General features: G+C 45.5%; 1 protein-coding gene across 1 annotated transcript; it reads right to left on the bottom strand.

Annotated features, from left to right (window-relative positions):
* Positions 1-317: 317 nt before the first annotated feature.
* On the bottom strand, positions 318-6842 carry LOC119209396 (tetratricopeptide repeat protein 39C-like). Its single transcript, XM_037458718.2, has 14 exons — positions 6232-6842; positions 5047-5095; positions 4328-4456; positions 4080-4194; positions 3586-3958; positions 3153-3321; positions 2950-3043; positions 2755-2862; positions 2568-2677; positions 2359-2482; positions 2168-2265; positions 1918-2022; positions 1790-1828; positions 318-868 (listed from the first exon to the last, which is right to left on the bottom strand). Exons 1-14 carry the CDS (start codon positions 6375-6377, stop codon positions 776-778), a joined length of 1752 nt encoding a protein of 583 aa, XP_037314615.2. The 5' UTR covers positions 6378-6842; the 3' UTR covers positions 318-775.
* Between the last annotated feature and the right edge of the window lie 2638 nt (positions 6843-9480).

The following is a 9480-nucleotide window of genomic DNA, read 5'->3' as shown; positions in this document are numbered from 1 at the left end:
CACCTCCTAATCCAACATGGGCCATGTCCTACTTAGTGAGCGATGTAACGTTTGTCTAGACCTTCCTAATATGTGACTATATTCAACGTGTTTCTAATATAGTTATATTAATGGTAGACTAATTACTTTTTTTCCAATCAAAATAAATATTCACTGCTGCTCATGTGATATTTATATAAAAAGGCTGTCATAATATAAACATCTTCCCTGTGCAAAAGAACTTATGAAAGTATGAACTCATTAGACTTGTGGTTGACTCACCAGCTGATGTTAAATAAATAGTATTGAATGCATTTATCTACACAAAGTCAAGAAGCTAGATGTTTTACTATATTTTTATTTTCTTAAAAACAAACATGAGCAGGCTGCTCACAATGATTAAAACAAACACATTTACACTGAAAACAATTCTGCTTAAAAATATGGGCTACACTACAAAAACCTTTTAAAAAGCCCTCATGCCTATGGACTAGCAAAGCTTTTACATCGAAGTTGGTAGCCAACAGTAAGCCGGCTGAGTCATTCATTTAACACAGGATGTGTGCTTTTACTTTAATTTAATTCACAGCTCATTTGGTCTGATTTTAGTCTGGAAATGACCATATGAGCAATAAATACCCAAAGTATTCATTTCAAATGAATAACTGCTCTCCCATATATGTATTGACTCCAAATCCAATACAAACAAAACAGTGTTTCACTGGTGACCTGGATGGCCTATTGTCCTTTGAATAGACATTCCTTCCCGTCCTCTCTGGTTGGTGCAGACGAAACGTCAAGTCTGGACTGCAGCGGCCCTTATTGAGGCGAGAGCTGAATGGATACGAACATGGAGCCTGTTCTCAAAGTCATAGCCGCCATAGTCCTCCTGCATAGTCCGAAAAAAAAAAAAAAAAAACTTTTTATTATTTGTGCCCCATTCTCCACCAGGCTTTGCAGTTGGCACACAACGCTGTCACTGCCCAGGCATGCAGCCGCGTTGGATACACGCCAAGAGAAGCAGAGGGCCCACTGCTGCGCTCCTCCTGTCAGAGGCCGCCGCATCTGCTGAGGGAGGCGGAGTTGGCCGTGACAGACGCAGCACTGGGTTCTGGAGATGGCAGCTCCCCAAAATCAAAGCTGTTGCACTGTATCCAGCTGGGTGAGGCTGCGCTCGGCGTAGTGCAGGCGATGCCCGATACCCATTTCCTGCACTTGTGTAGCCACAAACAGACATTAGAACTGCCTTCTCACACTGGGTTTGGTCATTATTGCTCATTATGTTAAACCAGCCCTCTGGGGCGTATTGTTGGAAATACTGCTGCGTGAGCTCAGTGTAGTTGGGATGGGGCCTGCGTTGCTTCGTCGTGACTCCAGGATGCTCCGCTCTACGCGAGCTTTATCATGATGCATCATGATGTGGTGACGGAGCAGGGGAAGACGAGCCTCTGTACAGCAGCAGTTTTTTTTTAAAGTCAGACAGACCCAATCTCCCAGTTTGTTGGCTGCTATTTTTTTACTGCTTCAACCCTGTGTAGTTTGAGTACTGACTTCATTGGATGAGCAATTATCTAATCATATATTGAGTGAATTGATCTTCTCTTCATCCGAAAAAAAGACATTGATCAAAACTGACTAAAGAAAATGTCGAGATCTTTGTCAGGGGTGAACTAATTAATCCTTTCAGCAGGAGAACTATTCTTGGACCTACCACCTACTTAGTGAAATCACCATCAATAAGCAAAGACAATCCAGCCCGAAATCTTAAAGCATGGAGCAAAAAAAAGCCATGACATTAAAGCTACTGTACCTTAGCCTGAATCAGCAGCATTCTGCCCCTCTCTGCAGACTGGAAAACACAAAAAACATGTTTATAGGACTCCGATGAGGGAAAACAGCATATCTTACTGTGGCCCTCCCAAACAACCACAAACTTGCCTCTGGACTGGTGAGCAGGACGCAACCCAGCTCATAGCAGGAGTACGGCTGCACGTAGGAGTTGCTCAGGTGACCAACCTCGTCTCGCGCTGCCAGATGGAAAAACTGCAAAGGGAGGGGGGGGGGGAAGAAGAGTCACTTTTAGCTACAGCTTTCATCAACACGGTATTGACTTTTGTGTGATGAGCATAATGTATCCTCCATTGCATCCTTCCATGCTGCATTGTATTATACATTTTACAGATGGTACCTGAACGGCATTGTTGGTATCATTCAGACATCCGTTTATGGCACCAAGAAGCAGGTTTTTCAGGCCTGCACACGAGGCATCGTCGATCCCTTGCAGGACTAGAACAAGGTAAATACAATTTCTGATTTTCGCAATGACAAACAAGGCTGCAAAAACAACACAGCAACACTAGCTTGCAGATGAATACATACCTTGTGTCATCGTCTTGAGCTTAGCAGCGGAGCAGTTGGGCAGAGCTTTCCACAGGTAAAGGATCTCGATCACAGAGAGGATGCAGAGCTCTTTGGATAGACTGGAGGTCTTTAGCTTCTCAGCCTGGTAACATATGCGCACAAGCACTTATTCTCTCTGTGTCACCCGAAATGTGCAATGCGGAAAATCTTCTGGGACACACCCTCACCCTCTTCATGGAGAACAACTCGATCTGATTGTTCCTGCGTTTGTAAAGTCTTTCGACTTCCCCGAAAACAGCGACAGCTCCTTCAAGGTCACCCGTGGCTCCGTGGCACACTAAAACATAATATGGATTATGAGCCAATACCAAACTCACAGGAAATGTCTTCGAAAGCCTTTTGAGCGGTCACAACCTCCAGTTAAATAAGCGTAATAGCACTGGGACCAGCGGGACTCCGTCTTCAGACGGTCAAAGGCCCTGTAGGCTTCTCCGCAGTTCAGTTCGATCATGCTGCACCAACCTAAAAATGTTCAAAATTCACAATTATGATGCGGCCCAGAGCTGAGCAGACCGATTTAAGTATCTTTAGGTGGGGAAAAATAAATACCTATTTCATATAAACACACGTGCTGAATCTCCCTCTGGCCAGAGGCGAGGTCTAAGGCAGCACGGAAGGACGTCAAGGCACTACCGATGTGGCACTACAACGAGGAACTTAGAGGCGTGAGGCAATATTGAGCTTCCTCAAGGGAGGAGAATTGGCCACATGGCATGAGTCAATAACGTCTATTATTATTAACACATCTTCACCTCGAGGCGTTGGACTCTGCCTTTGAAGAACATGAAAAGGGAGGAGTTTGGATAGATCGCCTCCCGTCGCTGAAGAATGGATTTGGCTTCCATCAGGCCCGTCTGCGTGTCTGTGCCATCCAGGGCAAAGAAGGGCTGCACTACTGTGTGATACCACAAGAGGGCAAGGCTGCGAGGGAAGCACATACGCTGTAACGAGTCTGTAAAGATGACGCCTTGTGGTGGGACAAAGAGACTGCAGAAGATTAATAAAACCTTTAAATTTCCAGGTACATGTGACCACATTTCCAGTCTTAAAAAACTACAAACAAATTTGCCAACGTAATCAATGATAACAAAGAACACACACTTTGCCATGTTGATTACGACTGCACGAGTTCGATCAAGAGCGGAGCTACAGCCAAAGTACAGACACACAAAGGTAGTCACTCACGTAGCTAAGGGGGCCTTCATGTCCTTACTTTCACTGGCGCACTCGAGCGCCGACAGGCCTTGGAGGCGGTCGCCGGGGAAGCCCAGCAGGTTGACGATCTTGAGGAGGTGCGGCGGCACCATCGAGATGCAGAGGTGGAAGAGGCCGTAGCCGAAGCTGACGGCCCCTTTGAGCCGATCCAGAGCCTCGGGGCTGACGCCGTCCGGCCTCGGGGGCGGGCTCGGCCCGGGGAGAGAGGACAGCGGCGGGGGCGCCGCGGCTTGCTGTTCGGAGGCTCGCCGTCTTTTGCCCTCCTGCAGGTGTGTGATGTCGCTGTAGCATTTGTTGTACATCTTCCAGGCTTTACGGAGGACCCAGCCTCCTTTGATGTATGCTGCCAGGAGATTCAAGCACAGGTCAGACAAACCTGCTTCTCAATTACCAATAAAAAAAAAGGGGGCTTTTAAACCGTCTTTCATCGTCCACAAACAAGGGCTAGTAAAGGGTTGCCTTACATGACAGCTCTTGTTTGATGAAAGACAACAGCGCGAGGTAGACCTGGCAGTCTGCGATGATGATCTGCCTCTGGAGTCGGTCCACTGCAGCCACCCCACACCTCTGAGGGTCCGTCTGCCCACACAAACAGCTCGCTCTTGTATGCGGACGTAACTGGGAAGCTCGCTATGGGCCACCGTGACAATGCTTCTCGTTCTATAAATATCTATCAAATGCATTCGGTTGACAAGTGTTGAAGGTGACTCACACTCCTCTTCATCTTGTTTTTAAGGGTCTCAATGACACCAATGTTTTCCCTCTCGCACAGTCTCTCTGTGGCTTTGAGGTCGTCGTAGGCCATCTGCATTTTCTCCTCCTCAAACGTCATCATAGCAGTCTACAGAAAAAAAAAAAAGTAGCCAAATAAATAATCCTGGTATTTACATTCAACCATTCACAAATAAATGCTGGAGAGCCACAATCCTTAGAAGCCAAGAAAGGCTGTCTTTGGATAATGGAACTGGGATCATTCTTGTCCACAGACTACACTACTTAACGTTGAGGTTTAGAATGCAATCTGTTTTTAGGGAGCTTTGATAGGTTCTCGTTCATTCTCAGTAAAAACACAACAGGAGAAAATTATTTTCCAGCACAACTCGTTTTCAAGGATTTGCATTTGTTTTCCATGAATGGAAACTTTTTTTTACTGTGCTGAGGGATTTGGTTGCCCTGACTACCCCGAACAAGGCATGTTGTCGTCTTGTATGTTTTACACCCTTTAAATGATTGGAGGGGAACTTTTTTAAAGATCAATATGTACGTCACTTGTGATCTGCTCCCTTTGCTCAAGGTCTTTCTCACATTTCCCTCGCACTGTGTTTTCAGAGAACCCTGAAGGTAGCAGCAAGTAATCCAAGTTAAGGTGAATAAAGTTTTTTTCTGAAATATATCTGAAATTCCAAACATGGATGTTGCTTCATAACTCACCAGAAAACTTACAAAACTGGCCCCGAAACTCATCAGAGGACTGCTGTTCCTGAAACAGTGTAAAGATCAGAGAAATGTCAGCGTGTGTGCACAGGAAACACATCTAGATGGCAACAAACAGGAGTGTGGGTGGAGAGACAGCGATGTGTCAAACTGGTTCCATGCATCAAACCCTAGAAGGATTCCCTGTGAAGACGGGAAAAGGTTAAGGCTCAAGACGATCGAATCGCCAACACCCATAATGCAAAGCACAGAGACGCCCCAAGAGGCCCAGGAAAACTGCACAGAAAGTCCTCCTGGTTTGTTACGTAGTGCATATTCCACTTCCTTCCATCTTTCTCCTATTCTGCAATCACGCCAGGAGGACGCCCGGTGCTTAGTGCAATTAGTGGAGGTGACATTTGAGCTGACACCGGGGGTCAGGACACGGAGGGTTTGCCCTTCTGTGGCATCAACATCCAAGTTGAAAGGAAACCGTTTCCTCGAAACTATCAGCATGGATAAGAACAGTGTAGCAGGACTGAGTGTATTCAAGTGTATTCAAGAACCTGCGCTATGTGTACAGTGCGTGTGTGTGTGTGTGTGTGTGTGTGTGTGTGTGGTCACGCAGAGACGGGAGGACTTGTGACCTTTATGCGGTGTGCAACTCACCCAGACCCGTTTATGGTCTTAATTTAACCGCCCTAAAAACAAAAAGATGGTTCACACGAAGAGAAAAACAAGGAAAATGACGGTTATGTGTGTGGGTGAAAAAAAGATGATTTAGTATTGAAAAATCCTAGTGAACTTTCTGGATGTACTCATTTATGAATGTGCACAGGCTACTTACGTGATTGGTCAAATCAGTTGTGGAGAACGAAATGTCTACAACCGAAAAATGGTTGTAATGTCAACAAGGTAGCTGGACCACGTTGAGACATTTAACACAAATATGTTCATCCAATAAATATAACATTATTATTAAGTCTTAAGACAGGTCACACTGGGCGTGGATATATTTGCCCGCGGTGCTTCCACGAGCTTGTGACCCGGATCAAACGGCGCTCCACCCCGACGAGCGGGGCGAGGATGTCGTGGGCTTTTGTTTTGCGGGACGCGCACGTGCACCGGGGGAACACAATAACACCGGCTGGGACCGTTTAAGCAATCGATCACGGACGCGCTTCCGGGGAGACACTCACGGACCTGTGCAGCGTGAAGAGCTCGTCGCTCTCTTTGAAGCCGTTGTTGAGGAGCATATTGATTCCTTTCAGCGCCATGTCCGCCTCGTTGATCTCGCCCGTCTTTCCGTCCGCCGCGCGTCCCGGTGCTGGTTCCGCTGGGTCCGCCATTGAGACGAAGTTACGCGATACCGGAGGAGGGGTGCGGCGCGTCTCGCGGGTCTACTGGTGTCCTCCGGCGGCCCCACTTCGCGCAGTCGCGTTCATGTTCGAGGGGGCGGGAGAAGAGAACAGGTCCAAATGACTCGACGTCCCAAACCTGTGCTACATGTGCGGGCGCGCCGGACTGCGCAGCCTGATCCGGCGGCTCGTCTGGTTATTGCGCAGACAGGAAGCGTGCTGCCTTTGCGTGCTGTCGGACTTCTCGGCCTCCCAGTCAGACACGAGACGCGACAGAAGTGAAAGTGAGTGTGTGGAGGAGCTGCGGGCAGGTCACGTGCTGCTGTTCGATCTGTCTCCACCATCCTCATTTCGCTTTTGATGCGCTTTGTTGTGTCATGATTCACACTTTGTATATAGTGTTGTTACAGTTTTACAGCATGAGGAAGCATAACGACAACAATATTAAAGCTCTGTGACAAAAAAATAGAATAACATTGCAGCGGTGGTATTTCATTATTTTTCCTACTTTATCTAATTGGATAATTACATAAGATGAATCTCTTATTTCCTTGAAATATGTAACACAAGCCTGAATAAATACTATTATTTTGACATGATATAAAAACCAATTAAGTACATATTGTACCATGTATGAGGCTTATAGGACTACTTTTGACCACCAGCAAAGTTTAAGTGATAAGTTTCCGTTCACGTACTATGGTGGTAGGTCAGTCCCATACAAAAGAGAATAAATGCAGATGCCTCGAAAGAACAAAGAGGCAAGTGGTGATAGAAAATGAAGTTTCATCAAAATCTTTTCCAGTACATCAGAACTGTTAGATAATTTAAAAAGCCTACACGTCCCTGTCACTAATGCCAAATGCCCCAAATTTCTCTACTTTAAACCTTATCTGGGTTCAATTCAATTCATTTTATTTTGTATAGCCCAAAATCGCAAATTACAAATTTGCCTCAGAGGGCTTTACAGTCTGTACACATGCAACATCCTCTGTCCCGAAACCCTCACATCGGCACAGGAAAAAAGGGTTCAACCCTCAAGGGACATGGTGGCTCTTCCTAAATCCTTTTTTAGTTTTGGGTAACTGACATTTATAAAAAATCATAATGGGATATTGCCCCAGAGACGGATTGGTGCATCTTGGAGGATCAACCATGCTATTCATCCTTCCTGCATTGGCAAAGGCACAAGTGAGTTGAATTTGAATGTAACAGAGAATTGGAGGGTGGATGCACTAAAAAGGGTAAACAAATCTACACCCTGTGCCAGACTGTCAGTTTAAGGTTGTCCACAGGATGCCCTGAGGTAGACAAACATGTGATTGTCTTGAAAAATGCCCTCAGAGGCTGTAATAAGTTTCATGTCAGTGTGACCACTGAATGAGACACATCTGCTCATCTTTACTGACTTATCCGGCCTTCTCTCCCGTCAAAAAGGTGGAACCCTTATAGGCTACGTAGCATGGCTAATAAGTGCTAAAAGCTTAATTAGCAATTAACATCAAATTTAATCAATTCATCATCATTCAAAAGATTCTTCATCATTCTTGACAATGCCATCATAACTCAAGTGAACGCACCTTGTGTTTCTGCATAACCCCCAGGGTTCTCTTCTCTGAAACAACCAGTGGGGACAATGCCCCCACAACTACCTCCGCGGTAGTGCGCTCAAGACTTGGCAGGAGCGGGATTTGAACCCACTGGCGGCGCTTTCAGAGGCTTTCGGCTCCTTCTTGCACCCCTACACTACCAGTCCTGGTCACATTTTGGCAACTTTGATTCTCCTATTTAACCTTGAGCATGTCAGTTAAACTTTTAAACTGTTTTAAATGCTATTTCCACATTTGGGCTTGAACCCACAACCTTCAAGTGCAGTGCAGGCTTGTGGCAGCAGCTCTTCCACTGTGCTACTTCACCACACACTAACAAACCCTTTGTTTGTTGTATTTAACCTTGAGATTACTACTCAAACCTGAAGTAAAGCCAAAGGCTCAAACCCAAGACTGGGCTTGAACCCACAACCTACAGGGTAAGGACAGTTGCTCCTCAGGTCTTGTGTTGCACTACCTCACCATGCACAAATTACATTTTTGTTTCTCGTATTTAACCTTGAGACTACTACTCAAACCTCAAAACTCTTTCAAAGCAGAAGTGATGTCTGCATGAAGGGACATGAACCCACACCCTCAGACAGCAGGTTGGAGCCTGCAGCCCTTCAGTTGTTCCCTTGTGCTATTCAAGCACATGCCTCATTGTGTCCGTTTCTCATATTAGACCTTGGGATTGTTTACTAAACCTCAAAACTGTTTCAAAGTTTACAGTTTGAAGCCCTGACTGCAACCAAACCCTCCTTCTGAGAGAGCTGGTTTGAACTGAGGATCCTCCACTCTTCAGCCTTCCCTCTATCTCCCTGCACTGTTCCACCACACACCTGTTGATGCTTTTGAATCCAACCTAAATTCTCATAGATTCTCAGGCTTGAATCCACAACCGTTCCATACCGTTATAATAGAATTGCAGGTCAAGTAAAGTCATATAATGGTATTTCTAATAAAGCCCTAGTTGATTTCACTACTTTTATGCTGTGATCCTTATTTCACTTTTTTCGACATGTGTGCTGATGCCTGCGTGTGAATTGAGAGGATCCATACCGACTCCCCTATGGAGCTAAACCAGTCTGAGGGTCCTCCTCAGCTGAGTGGAGAATAAATCCCGGAAGAAATAAACACGTTTGACACACGGCACCTTGAGGAGAGAGAATCAAATCCCAAATGTGGATCAGGAAGGTCAGCTTTGATTCCACTAGAGACACCAGAACTCACGATGATTCACAGTGTCACTGTTTGTTTAATTTAAAATTTGTGAGTCTGGTGGAGTTCCACTCAATTAAACTCCTTCACTCTTCTGAAAATGGTTTTGAGTTTTCCTTTTATAATGGACACACTTTATAAATGTTTATTTTAGGGTAATGTTATAATATTCAAGACATCTTACATAAACTGTATACAGCTGCATGCTGGAACAATGCTATCAAACATGTTTCACCACCCAGCCAGCTCCCTGCATACATTAACAACAAATGTCTCTCCCCCCC

Source organism: Pungitius pungitius, chromosome 15 (genome assembly GCF_949316345.1).
Source record: "Pungitius pungitius chromosome 15, fPunPun2.1, whole genome shotgun sequence".
NCBI classification, from domain to species: domain Eukaryota; kingdom Metazoa; phylum Chordata; class Actinopteri; order Perciformes; family Gasterosteidae; genus Pungitius; species Pungitius pungitius.
Note: the sequence above shows the minus strand (reverse complement) of the source record. Positions and strands in the feature narration are given on the sequence as shown.